Source organism: Echinops telfairi, unplaced genomic scaffold (assembly GCF_000313985.2).
Source record: "Echinops telfairi isolate 266 unplaced genomic scaffold, ASM31398v2 ScPeMD7_24;HRSCAF=84, whole genome shotgun sequence".
Classification (NCBI taxonomy): domain Eukaryota; kingdom Metazoa; phylum Chordata; class Mammalia; order Afrosoricida; family Tenrecidae; genus Echinops; species Echinops telfairi.
This window is the reverse complement of record NW_022103921.1, coordinates 4,426,169-4,441,886: the sequence shown is the minus strand read 5'-3', so window position 1 is coordinate 4,441,886 and position 15,718 is coordinate 4,426,169. Positions and strand designations below refer to the sequence as shown.

The window sequence follows — 15,718 nt, the reverse complement described above, 5'->3', positions numbered from 1 at the left end:
ATAAGAAAGAGCTTTATATAAAAGAACAATTGTATATTGAGAAAACATCCCAGCCCAGTCCAGATCAAGTCCATAAGTCCAATATTAGCCCATATGTCCAATACCAGTCAATAAATTGATGCTGAATGCAGGAAGATCACAGGCCAGTGGGTGGAAAGTCTTGTGGATCCAGTGGCAGTGGAAGCATCTCAGCACTGGTGTGGGTCTCCACATGGCTCCTCCAGCTCCAGGGCTCTGACTCCATCAGCTTGGCTCCATGTCTTGTCAGCAGGAAGAAGAAGCAGAGAGTGTGTGTGTCCCGCATCCAGAGAGGAAGACAGAAGTTCCCAGACTCCTCAGGAGAAGGCCATGCCCACACAGAGGCCTCATTGGCTATGACCTGATTGACAGGCTAGACTCCACCCCTTCATTCAAGTTAACAGTTGATTATAGGACTGCCACTGGTTCTTTAGCAAAAAAAGTCATCTTCTGAAGATCCTGAAAAATCATTGATTAAGCATTAAGAGAGCACCTTAACGCTACTTATATAGCATATTTACTCTGATTAATCACCTAATACATATGGAATGAATGGCCAGATACCAAAAGTTGGAGGGTAATGAAACCTATAAATATATCTATCAGTTCCATGTGCATGTGATCAAATCTGTGTTGAATTACATGAGGCTAATGTTATTCTTCAGCTTTATGATTATTGAGAAATTATATGGTCCAAACAAGGACAAATGTTCTAGTAGCGATTTCTGATTCCAGACTGTATTGTCAATAGTTTTTATTATATGTCAATATAGATCATAGTTAGATTACTTATTGAATATTATAAGGTTCTCCACATGTAACTTGGATCTAGAAGAGAGAATGTGAACTTTTAATGGGTAACTTTCCCATTGGTTTATGAAGAACTAAATAAGAGTAACCTTAAAAAAATTTTTCCCCAAAGTTTTCTTTCCTCTTTAAGTAAGAACATGGAAAGAATATGTTCTTGCAGACTTGTAATTCTGAGAGACAAGCTCAGTGCATAACAGCAGTCAGCGTTGCACAGCGGTGACATGCTCGGCTGTTAAGCAAATGGTTGTTGGTTTTAATTTAGCTGCCGCTCCACAGGAGAAGCTGTGGTAGTGTGGTTGGTATGGATCCCTGCCTTGGAGATTCAAGGGAATGCTCCACTGTGTCCTCCAGGGCGGCTGCGAATGGGATCAACTTGAAAGCGGTGGATTTACTTATTCTAAGTTCCAAATGAGTACGATCTGCCTGTGGTTCATGTTCTTGAGAGTTCAGAATGAGGTGTATATGTTCATTTCTAGACATTTCTAGACACGATTTTCATTACTAATTAATTTGTATTTCACTTTAACTTGACAGAATCTTGGTATCGATTGGTGAATCATTTGGGGTAAGTATTTTTTTATATGAAAAGTTTTAAAATTCACCAACAATACATATGATTTGACATGAGGTACTCTCATATGTAACCAGCACATCCAAGCATCACTAGCCAGTCCCTCCTTGGTGGTCATGGCACTCCATACAGATACACACGTTTGTATGTCCTTGTCAGTGGCAGCTCTCATGCTTACGGTCTTTGTTTCGAAGAGACCCAACAAGGGAAATCTTTCGTGTAGTTACTCTAGGCTCACTGCCCTGGTTGGCCTTCCATCGGTTTCAGTACTTCATCAGTCCCATGTTGAGTGTGTATTACACCTCCAGAGAGCTTGTAGACTTACAGGAGTGGGAGACAATCTGTATTAATTATTTATTACTATCCAACAAACTAGTGACTCAAACAAACAGTGATTATGAAATTGATGTGCCCTTTCCCTCTAGTTCTGTTATGTCCCCAAGATAACAGCAAAACTGCTAAACACAAGGTTTCAGAAGGCTGTTCCAACTCTGAGTACCTGTGGGAAGTAGTCCAGGTTTTGTCCTGAAAATTTGGGACCAAGACTTTCAGAGTAGTGGTCAGAGTTAGAGGAAGAATAGGAGCTCAGAGGGAAGAAACAGGAGGACTTAACAAGAGTAGGTGTTAATCTGGGCAAGTTAGATGCATTTATTCTGCACTTACAATTTCTCTTACTCAAAAATGGAAAGTGAAGATGCTACCATTTGATTGAATTTTACTTACTTCAAGCTACAGTTCTTTGCTAATTGCAAAACGGCTGTGTTCAACGGTTTAAAAAAATTCTGTAATTCACAGTCTTCTGAGAAGTTTCAGAAAATAAACCAGATGGTGTGTAACAGCGAGCGTGCTCACAAAAGAAGCGCTGAAGGAAGCAACCCTCCTAAACCACTGAAGAAGCTACGCTTTGACCTTGAAGGACCAGATGAAGCAGATGGAAGGTAGGAACGGTTCGGATTCGTCCCCTCTGCACCTGGTTGCCACGGATTCCTTTTACGCCCATTTTATTGGCAAGTTATGAGGGCTTTTGAAAATGCAGGTGTGCATGTACCCTGAGGTTAAAAGAACCGTGTAAGTAATACACCATCCTTAAAAGAACCATGTAAATAATACACCATCGATAGCTAAAGTCAATGAAGACAGGAGATACTAAAAAACTTCCCTTAAGAAAGTTATTAATAAGATTTGTAGTTTGAACATTAAATATTGAAATACTCACTTATGAAAAATGTTACCTATTGTGTTTTATAAAAACCACTGGTAAAATGTACAGAATCATATGTTTTAGATTTTATAAATCATTGAAAATACCAGTAGTGAGAATTTTAGTTTTTCATTCATACATATATATGAAATGTTTTGTATTTTTAAAATTTCAGTAAACATCTCCAAGGGGAGTCCAAATTTCAACAGAAACTCGCCGAAATGAGTAAGTACACCTACCATTACACCTTAGGTAACTGAAAGAAACAGTTATATACCTTGCCAAGACTTTTCGCTTTGTAGGAAAATGTACGTAAAATCCCTTCAATTAGAAGCCTTTCTTATGCAGTTGGAATTCCATTGAGAATTAATTCTTTACCTACAAACATGAGGTAAAGTGAAGGTCATCTTCACCTTTTCTAGAATCTTCCATGAAGAATAAGAAGTGAAACACTGCTTGGCCACACATTAGCAAATGTGGTTAGAAAATATATCAGTATAGCAAAACTATACTAGGAACTCTTAAAAAGTGTTAGATATAGGGAAAGGGAATCTTATAAATCTAGCACATATAATTCACCACAACTTATTTTGAAATATTTCATCTTTTGCTTTTCTCTTGTTGACCTTTCATAATTTGAAAGTTTAAAAAATTAGTCTTGAAAGGAAGTTTTCCATTATTAGACATCAGTATTTTGTTAAAGAACACCTCATTATTTTCCAAGTTATGCAGAATGTTGTTAAGGTAAATGGAATTCTATCCTAAGCCATTGGGAGACTATAAAAGATTAACACAAGCTTATTTAGTAACGGCTCTCTTAGAGCAGTAGCGAAAATAATGAATGTGTATTTGTTGATCTCTGGTACCAATAACCAAACTCTGGTTGAAATAAATATACGTATTTTTGTAGCATTTTGTTCCTGTTTAGATGTATATCGTTCTGCTCCAAAATGCTGTAGCCGGCACGTGTCCAAGTGCCCTACTTGGCTGTGACTGTCCCTAGGCCCAGGTGCTGAGAAAGCAGCATCAGGAGCCTTTGCCCCTAAAGCTGAGGGGCCTTTGGTATACTCTCAGATCCTCAGAGAGGTTAGCACACAACCGGAAAGCTCAGAGTGGAGCCCCGGTGGCATAGTGGGTTATGTACATGTTGGGCTCCTAAGCTCAAGGTCAGCAAGTCGAATGCACCAGCCACGGTGGGAGAAGGGTGACTCCTACCCTGTGAAGAGTAATAGCCTCAGAAACCCTGTGGCCAGTTCTGCTCTGTCCCCAATGGCAGGGAGTTCGGTTTCAGGGTTTGTACTCACTGCCTTCTAGTCATTTCAGGGCTGTCCACAGGGATTCTGGGACTGCAAGTCTTTATGGGAGTAGGCAGCCTCATCTTGTCCCCAGGTAGCTGCTAGTGAGTCTGAACGACCAGCTTCAGGCTAGCAGCCCAATACCTAACCCATAACACAGCGGTATAATCAGCTTTAAGAAATTCTAAGTCATTGAAATATTCGACTTTTGCTTTTATTGTGTTGTATCAAGTACTTAAAAAATATCCTTGTCAAATTAAATGAGGTGTGAGTTAATGTCTGCAGTCCCCAGAAGGGCTCTCTGAACATTAGAATTCCCTGGTTCTGGAAAGAGTTCCTGGGTTCTGAAGACTCAAGATAAAAATTACCTCAAGAAGGTGCGAGATGCGATCTTTGGGGGCACCTAAAAATATGAAATTCTCTTTTAATTTTTAACGGATCTGTTTTTCATTTGTTTTGGGGTCTGGTTTTTTTTTTTTTTAAGTCCAACTGTAAAACCCAAATCAAACCAGTTGCTGTTAAATCAGCCCCCACTCATGGTGATCCAGGGGGCTTCGATGGCTGATTTTTTTTAGAAGGAGATTGCCAGACCTGTCTTCTGAAACAAAGCCCCCCAATTCAAATATATTTTATAGAGTCTTCTTTATTAAGTCGTAAACAGGCCAAAAACAAGAAAAAGACAAATTTTTAGAGCATCTGTGTCAGGGAGACCATCACCATGAAGTTATAATGGTGTACAAGGACTGAACCATGTAGCTGCCAGCAATTGTTGCAAAACCATGGCTGGTGGCAAACTATGAAGTCGCAGCTACAGTCAGGACTAGACAAGTGGTAAAGGTACCATGATTGAGACATGCACATTATTATAGATTGGAAAATATGACAAGATTGGTTCACGGCCCTCTGACTGCCTGACCATGCAGCCACAGCATCCCAATTTCCATCAAGAGCACCCAGGCAAGTTCCCGAGGCTGAGCTGGCCCTTCCTTGGGCTGGCCAGGAAGTTTGGGAAAAACACATTCGGCCCGAGGGCAAAACTTGATGTGGAGAATCAATGGTTAGGAAGAATTCAGTGAAGGCTGGATCTCTCTGGAGGCTCAAAATGGATTTAGGGCTCCCACAGTACATTGTAGCCTTCCACAAATACAGTGCTCAGAATTTTTCCGTTCTAATATACTTCCAAAGTGCCTCTGGGCGGCACTTTCAGTTAGCATCCAGTCCGTTAATCATTTGCACACCCCACAGCAATCAAGTTGATTCTGACTCATAGTGACCATATAGGACAGAGCAGAATTGTGCCGCTGTGGGTTTCCAAGACTGTAAATCGTTAGAGAAACAAGGCCTCGTCTTTCTCCAGTGGAGCAGCTCGCAGATTCAACGTGTAGCCCAACATGCAACCCACTGTGCCAGCAGAGCTCTAACACACCTGTAGATAAATGCATGTGCTTGATATGTACCCCAGAATATTTGTACATAGATGTTTCGCATGTTTTGGTGATCTGTGTTCAGGAAAGTACTGGCCAGGATATGTAATCAGAAACATGTGGACGTCAGCTGAGGCCGAGGGGCCTTGAGAGCCATTGTTTGACACGGCCATACCACACATGCGGCAGGCCTTTCCGAACATGCCCAGCGCCTTCCGGGTTATTGAAGTTGTGCCTCCTCTCCCAGCATCCACGCGAACACGAATGCAGAAGCAGAAGAAGAATGACGGCGCGGACGCCTCAGACAAGGAGGAAAAGTGAGCATCTCAGGGCCGTGGTGGGGCAGCATGTACACCTCTTGCTTCATCTTCTCCCCCAGAGCGACGATACAAGTCTCCTGGGTTCTGTTTCGGACTGCCTTTAATACCCTTCTTTAGTTCTCATTTCAGATGTAAAAAGAAGAGTGCAGACTCACGTTGAATTTGTATGTGAGATTCTTACTTGCAACGTTGCAGTCATCGTTAATGTACAAGGTTGAAAATCTTGTGTAAGTCTTGCTCTTTAACAAGTTGTAGCAGCTGGTTTCCATACCCTCAATGCGGCTGCTCTGCTTTCCAAACAGTGAAGCCACGAGGAGAATGCAAGTCCCAGCAACCCCCCGAGCCTACCTTTCTGGACACTTGTCTGATGCCTATGTATAATGCTTGCTACAGCCTTCATTCGTCTGTGTATGTGTTTTTAATTTAACGTGAACACCCTCCGAAAATGTGGCCTGTCTTCCAAATGCACTTTGGATGACTCCTGATTTACCCTGAACTCTTCTGCTCTAGCAGGTAGTAGGAACTAGGGGAAAAAAAAGACAATTACTAATTTTTACAGTTTATATTTTACTTTGCTATTGGATTCTGATGTCCTCTCTGTGTATTTGATGCTTTGTAGTTTTTGAATACAAGCAGAAAGCCAAGTATAAACATGATGCTCTCATACCGACACGTTTCATACCTCAGCACTTGTAAGAATTTCTATCAATTCTTTTCTTCATCTGACTCATGCTTTAAAATGAGGGTTATTAATAGAACGTATGGTTTTTATATTATTTAGATCACTGAAGTTATAAAGTTGAAGTAGTAAAGCTAGAACTTTACTATAGAGGACCTTAATGCAGTATACTCCAAGTGCACTTTCTAATGTTTCTCGGTTCTGAAGAATCAAGATATAAATTAATCTTACTCTATAAGCAGACTGTTAACTATAGGAGCCTTAAATTCCACCCCATCCCCATTAGAGTTTTTTCCTCATTGCATCCCATAACAAGTATTCTGCTCTCCTGAATTTGGGAACGTGTGCTTCCGCTAGAATGGTCTCTTGGGATGTATCTTTGGGACTGTCCGTTATTATTTCCTGAAAGCCAGCATGGGCTAACACAGACCCTTCGAAGCCAGCTTATCTCTAGTCCACAATTGCAAGTAATCAAAGGTCTTTGTGGGTTATTGCTTTTATCTGACTTTGTGCAAAACCGTAAAATTAAAATGGCTTCATTAGTAAAAGAGGCGCTTTCCCTGCTTTGGCACCTAAAGGTGTATTTAAACTATCTTGTATGATTAACTTATTTAGAGATGGTGTGATTTAAAATAGTGGTATTTAAGTTAGCATCAAGTCTCTGTTAGAAAAAACAATTTTGTCTAAACCCAGAAACCTTTTAAAAAAGAAACCCGGTCTTGTTTCTTAGAAAACCAAAAACATTTTTGGCTCAATTAAGTTTTGAACATGACTTCCACAGTTACCTGGACAACAAAGACACTAGAAAGCTTTACTCCCTTTCCCTTTTAACTTGTGCATGCATATCACATCACTCATGTAGCTGTTAGGTCAAGGCCTATTTCTGCATATTTTGCTACTGCGCACACTTTAGGGCTAGAGTTTTAGCAACTTCAGAAATCGTGTATTGAGATTTCTTAACTAGCTTCAGATATTGCTTTGTTCCTTTTTTGTATTGGTTACAAGTATACATTTAAAATTGCTATGTTACTACTTTCTACAACTAATAGTTCACCTATTTTAAAATAAAGTAGTTAAGAGTGTTAATGGTCTGATGTTGTTGTCTCTGTCTGTATTAAGTGCACAAATGTCTTTCTGTAGCTGAACTCCACGGTGTGAACTCTTGGCCTTTACATGGGACCCATGTGCTGAACATCCCGTTTATGCCTCAAGTCCTGACCTCTTGGCTGAGGTCAGGCCTCTCACAGCCAATACAACCCTCGATTCCTTCTTGGCGCCCTTTACCCCGAACACTTCTCAAAATAGAAATCAAAATCACGCAAACAAAAATACCGTTTCTATCCTGGTTTCCCCATTTTACTCAATTCTAGCTCCAGCCCATAATCCAAGCGTCGTCTGTAGCTCCTGCTTGGATCACTGTTGCAGGCTTCTAACTGGTCTCTCGGTTTGGGTTTCTGGTTTTTTTTTCCCCCCCTCTCTCTCTTTCCTCTTTATCTTCCAACTCCATAAAATGCAAAATTAGGCTTTAAAGCTCCCCGTGCTTCTCCATTTAAGTACCCAGACTCGAAAACCAGCCAGGCAGCTACTGAAGTGGCCCCACACCCTCCACCCTCTCCGGTACGATCTTCCTGTGGGCCAACCACACTGCAGCACCCTGACGGGAGCACTTAGCGTGCCAGGCCTCTCCCTGCCCGGGGCTCTGATCCCTGCTGCGGTTCCCTCTGTCTGCACCGGCCTCTCGAGATTCGCACAGCTGGTTATATCATCTTCCAGGGTTTGGCTCAGTGGGCTTTCCCCAATCACCCAAACTGAAACCACTGCGCTTGTGTCATTCTTCAAAATTGTAACACCACCTGGCATTGCCTTGTTTGGCCTTCATGTAGCCCATCTCCCCGTTCTGGCTCCTCACTCCCCAATTGTGGGGAGTCTTAATCCGTATGTAGCCAGAGCACCAAGAACCCCTTTGTTGGAGGAGGAAAAAAAGCAGGTGTATATTTTTCTAAGTATGTGAAAGAAAATAAATGTTCTTAAAGTCAGTATTTTTTTCCTATGATGTGAAAGTATTAGCATAAATAGAGATGTGTACCCACTTTTTGGGTGATTTTTAAAAATCACTTTATGGGGGGCTCATACAACTCTTATCACAAGTGTACACACTTTTTAAGAACCTTTGTACATGTATACTTGTACTTGTGTGTGTTATATAAGTCTGCGTTTCATTCACATATTGACCAAGTTCTTAAGATGCTAGAGATACAACAATCACTAAATAAATCCAAAATCCTCGTGCTCATGGAATCCATATTATAGTTGCAGGGAAGAGCGCAAGCAAATAAGTGATGAAAAGACAAATAGCTGATTGAGGAAAAAATAAATCGGAGACTTGGGGGAGGGGAGTTTTAACATTTAAAACAGATTAGTCCGTGTAGGACACAAGCGATTTGGGCAAAGAGCTGAAGGAGATGAGGGGGTGAACCATGCATTAACAGCACCTTCCTGAGACAGGAAAAGCCCCTGGTATGAAGTGGGACTATCTATACCAGGTGTGGTAGACCAGGGGGAAGGCAGAGTGCTGGAGGTGGAGCTAGTGTCGGTCTGCCCAGTCAGTCTTGAGAAGGGGTCTGAGTACCTCAAGCGGAGGAACACTGAACCAGATACTAAGGATGCCTCAGAGGAGAGGCCTTTAATATACGTGTTCAACGAAAAGACATACTTGCTCCAGACTCACCCTTTTGTAACTCTTCAAAGCATCCTTAATATATATTACAAGTCCACAACCTTGTACCTGCCAATTTCAAATAAAAAATCTCTTAAAGCCAAGTGGCTCTGCACAGTTTGCACTAAAAGCTGCATGACGTCAAAACTTTATATCTAACCTGGTACAGAGCTACTTATACATGCTTGGTTACTGGGAGCTGACCCTGTACTGCTGAGGTATGTATATGCATGCACCATAGTCTAAACTCCAAAAGTTATGAAACGCATCTAGCACAAAGGGCTTCATGTAAGGAGTTCTCTTGCTTTCAAATAATACGATGTCTTAAGACAAAACTTTGAAGTGCTTTACTTGAACGGCAATATGCTTATTCCCAAGAAAACAGAAGCAGACAAGGGCTGAGCAAGCAAAGCAGCAAGCCTATGCTACAGGCTAGACCAAGGGTGGATGGCGATCGTACGCGAAAGGCAGACTCTTAGGACAAGTCAGGACCACTCACACTTTTCATTGGAATGGCATCAAATGGATCATTTCTAGAGATTTACTTGGTATTCCATTGTTCAATTAGACGTTAGGACAGGGGTGTCAAACTGGTGGCCCGGGGGCCGCAGGGTACTTTTTTGTGGACCACAAGCTCTGAAATAAAATATAACCAGGGAATTGTGTGTATGGTATTGCCTCGATCTCCCCTAAGCATTATTCATAACAATTTTTTACTATTTTCATTTTATTTCATAGCATCGTGGGCCACAAAAAATTACCTCGGGGGCTGCATACGGCCTGCGGGTCACCAGTTTGACACCCCTGCTTTAGGATATAACAAAGGAGACTAGTTCAGATTCATATAGTTATTTACTTTTCGTTATTTTTCTGGGGCAAATGGTAAAGTAAAAACCTACAAACTGTTGTTACTGCCAGCCTTATCCTTGTCACTCAGAATGGGTGGTGCATTTGAACAACACATCTTTCTGTTAGCAGCCCAACACCTACACTTGCTCACATCTTTGTCCCTCCTTTTTAGGGTCAGTATAGCATTCACCACGGCATTGGTTAGGATTCTGGATAGCTTTCTTTGGACCAACTTGAAACCACGCTTCTAGAAATAATGCATTTCAACCACAAGTGCATTGTTTGTTTGTTTTTTAATAGAGCTATGTGATAGTAACACTATGTAATATCTGAATGAGATTATAAGCACTTGGGTTGAAGCTGAGATAGTTATCTTTTCTTATAAATCTTTTTATGTGTCCAGTATTTGGGAACTATACCCAAATATATTTAATGTCGACATGTCTGATAATGAAAAAAATGAAAAGTTCACATTTATTTTATGGATCCAACATCATTTGTTCCTTTAATAGATAATGGTCCCATGTTACCTTACTCTACCAAGAGGAAATGAGTATAGTTTGGGGACCTTCAAAGTGTTTTCATGCCGTGGTAAACATGGCATTAAAAGGAAGGGTCAGGCATGATTTTTCTTCCTTTTACAATTTTCCAAATCTGTTTCTTGTGATAATAGCATGAGAGGCTAAAAAGCCAGACAAGATTATATTGTAACTTGTAATTGCTTCCTTCCCCCTCCCCCAATTTTGTTTGGTTGTTGAGGATATACATAACAAAGGAAACACCAATTCAATGTTCAGTGACATTACAACCTTCAGGTTGTGCAGAGATTCTCGCCCTCCTTTTCTGAATGGTTTCTCCCTCACCGCTCCCAAAGATTCCAAGGTAAGCCTTCAAGCTGTTGTCATTTGGATCCCGTATAAATCTTAAAAGAACAAAATGCTGAGGCAAATATTTTTATTATTTTAGCTAAACTATTGTTTTAAAACACTTCAGGGGAACATGATGGGACTTCAAAAAATTTGCTTTAATTCCAAAAATGGAATGAAAAGATAACATTTTCCATGCACTTTTAAAAGCCCCTTATGTTTTTTAAGCTTTAAAGTTTAAAGGTGATGTCAGGGCAATCATTTCAGGGCTTTTTCCTGCCCGGATGGCTCCAGAAAAGCTGTGGAGTCTGAGAATTTTAAATTCTGTTCTCCTTGCTACCCCCCTTTGATCGTACTGTTTCTAAAAGTCTTTAATCATAATGTTCAGTCAGGGTAGTAGGGTACCATCCTATTCGAATATGGCAAGAGGCAGTTGCTCATGGCAACAAAGAACCGCGCATCCCAACCCCCTCCTCTTCCTGACTCAGGAGTACAGAGACCAGTGGTGCCCTGAATGACTGCTCCCAAGGCTTTGCAGTCCCAGGCACTCTGCAAGGGGCCAGGAAAACTGCGCAGCATCCAGTGGCTTCCATTTCATTATCACCAGTCAAGAACAACTTCTGGCACCATGTTATGGTCTAGAAATGATTTGCTGTGTACTGTATAGAGCTCTAAGCTATTGTACTTATTATTGGACTTACCATTCTGAACCATTGCCTGGTATTGTCACAGATCTCGGTCAGCAGTTGAGATACTGCTTCCTGTAAACTTTTAACTAATTAAGGTAAAAATCATTGGAAACACGGATTTTCCTTGGGATTAGGAAAGTTAGAGAATCTAAGATAAACTAGTGGACTGGTTTCTGGTGCATTATCATGATGAAGTGGACCTTTTCTCTCACATATTGCTAGCTGACCAGCCGATTTGTGGCTTTATAAAAGGGTCTCCAGGAAATGAGGCGCCCTGACTCTTCCCAGGGGTTATTCTGACAGTCCACAAGAAAGCCGCACAGAGGGCATCGGATACTGCAAACTGACCCAAAATAAGGTTCTTGAGAACATCTAGATAAAGTGCCATCCTATATTCCTCCAACACTGGAACACTGGCAAGTGTTTGCTAAAGGACTGTCAATTTTCACACGTGAAGTTGTGTTTCCCATGGCCTACTCCCAAGTTTTACATGAAATTCATTGGGGTTAAAAACGTTCAGAAGCTTCAGAAAACCATCAGCAATAGGAAAGAGGAAGGCAGGTTTGGCAGACACTATCAAGAAGGAAAAAGGCCTAGTTAGTTCATTACAGCTCGCATAGGCGGGTCAGGAAACGAGTCAGGAAATGAAGGCTGCACGTGTCTAACTGCCAGAAGTGAGAGTTGCGGGTAATTCCTGTGTCTGAAAATTTGAGTAGACAAAAATGCAAGTTATCAAAAAGAAAGAAAGCAACAGTAAATGGCTAACTTTTAAAATAGTAACAGAATAGGGCTATACAGTTCCCCACAAAAAATATTATTATTTAAAGGTTGTAGCCATACTTTTTTGCCTCTACTAGGTAAGGTCTGCAAAATAAGTAAATTGGAGAAGCAGTTTTTCAAGAAGAAACTAATGGGTCAAAAGTGATTTCACCCGGCCAGTGGAATAGCATATAGAATCAAGATATAAATGCATACATCTCTGGTCTGTCGATTTCCAGTAAGAGTGCCAAGTCAGTTCAACCTCCACATCCGAAAGAATGAAACTGGATCCAGACCTCACGCCACCTACAAAAATTGACCTAGCATGGATTACTGACTTGGGTATAAGAGCTAAAACCATCAAACTCTTATGAAAAACAGGGGGATGGGGAGCTTTAAGACTTCTAGGCAATGGGTTTTTAATATATTGCCACAAAAACATAAGCAACAAGAGGAAAGCTAAATAAATGTAAATTAAAAATACTTGAAAAGCAAGGGGCATCTTCTAGAAAGTGGAACGAGACCCCACAGAACAGGAAAGACTATTTAAGCCCCGTGTATCAGTAATGGTTTGTTGTGGATGGGGGCCTGCTGAGTCAGCTGTGATTCCTATCAACCCCGTATACAACAATGAAATGCCACCCGGGCCTGTGCCCGCCTGACAACGGTCCTGTTTGGGCCCAGTGTTTACTACCCCCAAATCGAAAAGGAATTCTAAAAATCCAACAACGAGAACACTTACGACAACTTAGAAATGGGCAAAGGGCATGAACAGACATTTGTCCAAAGGAACTAGGCACGTGGCCCGTGAGCCCATGAGAAGATGTGCCATACCAGTAGCCGTTAGAGAAATGCAAGTCATCCCCAGGAAACGGGAGCCCTCGTGCACCCGCTTCGGAGAAGTCTGGCGGTTCCTCAAAAAGTTCCATACAGAATTACCCTAGGACCTGACCATTCCACTCCTAAGTGTATATCCCAAAGAACTGAATCGAGAACTCAAGGATTTCGTTCGCCATTCACCCTAAGTGCCCATCATTAAATAAGTGAATGATGATAAACCTATCTGACGGGAAGCTATAAAGGGGTCCGAAGTTCTTACACAGGCTAAACTTTGAAAACATCATGCTGAGCTGATGTAAGCCAGACACAAGAAGTCAAATATTACTTGATTTCACTTTTATGAACATTCTAAAATAAGCAAATCTACTGAAACAAAAGAAGATGAGGGGTTGGTTGCCAAGAGCTGGGGGTAGAATGAGGAAACTTAAAAAAAGTTACTTCAGGGGGGAAAAATGAGCTGAAATCAAGGGCTCAAGTAGAAAGAAAATGTTTTGAAAATAATGATGGCAACCTAGGTACAAATGTGCTTGACACAATAGATGTATGGATGGATTGGGAGTCCCCAGTGTAGGAGCCCCTAATAAAGTGATTTTTTTAACGGCCATTTCATCAATAAAAGGTAATAGTCCAAAAAGTAATGAATTGTTTATAATGCATTTATTTCTAAGGTGAGATCTGTTGTGACCTTATCTGAGTAGTCACTTTAAAAACAAGCTTATCGAAACGATGTACAAATGCGCTTTACACAATTGATGTGTGTATGGATTGGGATAACAGTTGTATGAGCCCCTAATAAAATGTTAAAAAATAAAAATAAAATAAAATACATGAGACAATTAAAAAAAGCTTATCAAATATGGACATCTAGGCGACAAATTTTAATAAATATGTACTTTGGTACATCTAGGAGACAAGACTTCTATTCATATAGGAAACACTAGGTTACTTATATAATGCTGCCACTTCTTAGGGGTAAAAAAGACCACACATCTGTTCATTCTGTCTGCGTATAAGCACTTTATTTTCAAATGGTCCAGCATCAGAACAAGGCTTCTAGTTCCAAAAGCTTTCCTTTACATAGTATCATATACTGAGACACATATTAGAAGAATCTGACTCAATAGGCCCTTTCAGTTTCTCTTGCAGTTGGAGAATTTGCTTGACCTAAAAAGCACAAATGTATCTCATTTTGGTTTATTCTGTCCATGAAATATGTAAATGTTAATCCCCTTTCACCTAGTACTTTCTAATTATACTGGGTGCCAGGTTAAGAGATTTCTGTTATGGTGCCACCAAAGTCAATGGCGAAAAAATATGTGGTCGTTTTACCTTACAGATGGCAAATCCCTTTTCACAGTAGAAAAGCCAAGGACCTGGTGCAATTACGAAGGTAAATGAGCCCAGAAATAACATTCATCAAGCGATTGTACTGCATACTAAATGATCCCATATGAAATCTTAATGACTCAGAGTAAATAGAGAATTAAAATTAGCCCTTGGGCCTTAGACACTATAATTGCCAAAGCCTTTTGTGAATTCTAATCAGAGCTCTAAATTGGCCACTTTCTCTCAGAACGCTGTACCAGGAAAGTTGAACCTCCCGTAATTATAGACTGCTAGTTTATTAAGTATAAATTATTCCTTCATTGGTATCCCACAATTAAAAACTGTTCCAAGGGCACCCTTAAGATTGCTAATCAATTCATTGATTGCCTACAAGTGTGGGGCACTGTGCTAGATACGATGTTCCTTGTTCAGTTTCACACGTGATGCCGACCAGGGGAACGCTTGGTCGGTACAGCACACGTTGAGACCAAAGTATCCAAGTGCTAGCCTCCATGATCTAAAAGAGGAAATGGTAAGTAACATAATCCATCTTCAGTTTCTTTCCCATGAGCTTAATAACGTCTCATCAGAACCTTTGATACCTTCTCTATCAATGGGATGTAGGCAGATGGAAAAGACTGGCCACCAATTTTCTTTTTAGCTTGGAAGTAAGTATCGAGATAGTTGTAGCGTTCCAAGCTCCGCATAAGTGATATTAATTGAAGAGGAGTTACTCTTCTGTATCTCTCAGGCAGGAAACAGAAAGCATCACAGGTTCTTTCCTGCAGACGAGGATCAATTTTTAAAAGCTCCAACTCGGCTGGCTTTACTGATAAAGTTCTTCAGAAGGTCATGGTCCATTTCTGCAAAGCCTGACGTTTGTGTGACTACAGTCAAGTGGTTGATACAAAATCGGAAGCAGAATTCTTCCAAGTCCTAGGGAGAACCACAACAGTGATTTAATAACAAATAAGCACTTCCTAATGCAACACAACATGGAGATGCCTACCGCAGGCGGGCAAGGGAAAAGGTCTTGTGAGGAGAAAATGTGGACACGACAATACTTCAAGGACAGCTTTATAATGATCGCACATGAATTCATACTTGTGAACATTTAAATCTGGCAAAATAAAACGTTAAAGTTTCTCTGCACCAATTCTTCTTATTCACAGAGAGAAGCTTTTAAGTATGAGTCCTCCTTACCTCCGTTCCTAATTACAGCCTACATTCCACTTCCATTATTGGTTAAAAGCACTGTGTCTCTCTTTTATAATCCCCTTAGAGCTTTAAATATTTCTAAGAACCAGGGCAAGTCAAAAAGTATTGTTACTAGGGTTGCAGGTCATACATGCAGG

At 40.8% G+C, this 15,718-nt stretch overlaps 2 protein-coding genes across 6 annotated transcripts in view; one reads left to right on the top strand and one right to left on the bottom strand.

Moving 5' to 3' along the window:
• RB1 (RB transcriptional corepressor 1) overlaps window positions 1-7,404 on the top strand; it is a 189,450-nt gene extending 182,046 nt beyond the window's left edge. For 2 of the 5 annotated variants that reach the window (XM_045289089.1, XM_004714058.2), the window contains 5 exons: window positions 1,363-1,393; window positions 2,195-2,337; window positions 2,776-2,825; window positions 5,567-5,636; window positions 5,757-7,404. In XM_045289089.1, the coding sequence (XP_045145024.1) occupies window positions 1,363-1,393; window positions 2,195-2,337; window positions 2,776-2,825; window positions 5,567-5,636; window positions 5,757-5,799 (337 nt within the window). In that variant the 3' untranslated portion in view covers window positions 5,800-7,404. Of the gene's footprint in view, window positions 1-1,362; window positions 1,394-2,194; window positions 2,338-2,775; window positions 2,826-5,404 lie in introns of all 5 variants that reach the window. The other 3 variants (XM_045289090.1, XM_045289092.1, XM_045289091.1) reach the window with 3 other exon arrangements.
• Window positions 7,405-14,034: 6,630 nt separating this feature from the next.
• The window catches only part of RCBTB2 (RCC1 and BTB domain containing protein 2), a 49,644-nt gene continuing 47,960 nt past the window's right edge, over window positions 14,035-15,718 (bottom strand). Inside the window, exon 11 of the mRNA XM_045289055.1 lies at window positions 14,035-15,299. Within this exon, the coding sequence (XP_045144990.1) occupies window positions 15,159-15,299 (141 nt within the window). The 3' untranslated portion in view covers window positions 14,035-15,158. The remainder of the gene's footprint in view (window positions 15,300-15,718) is intronic.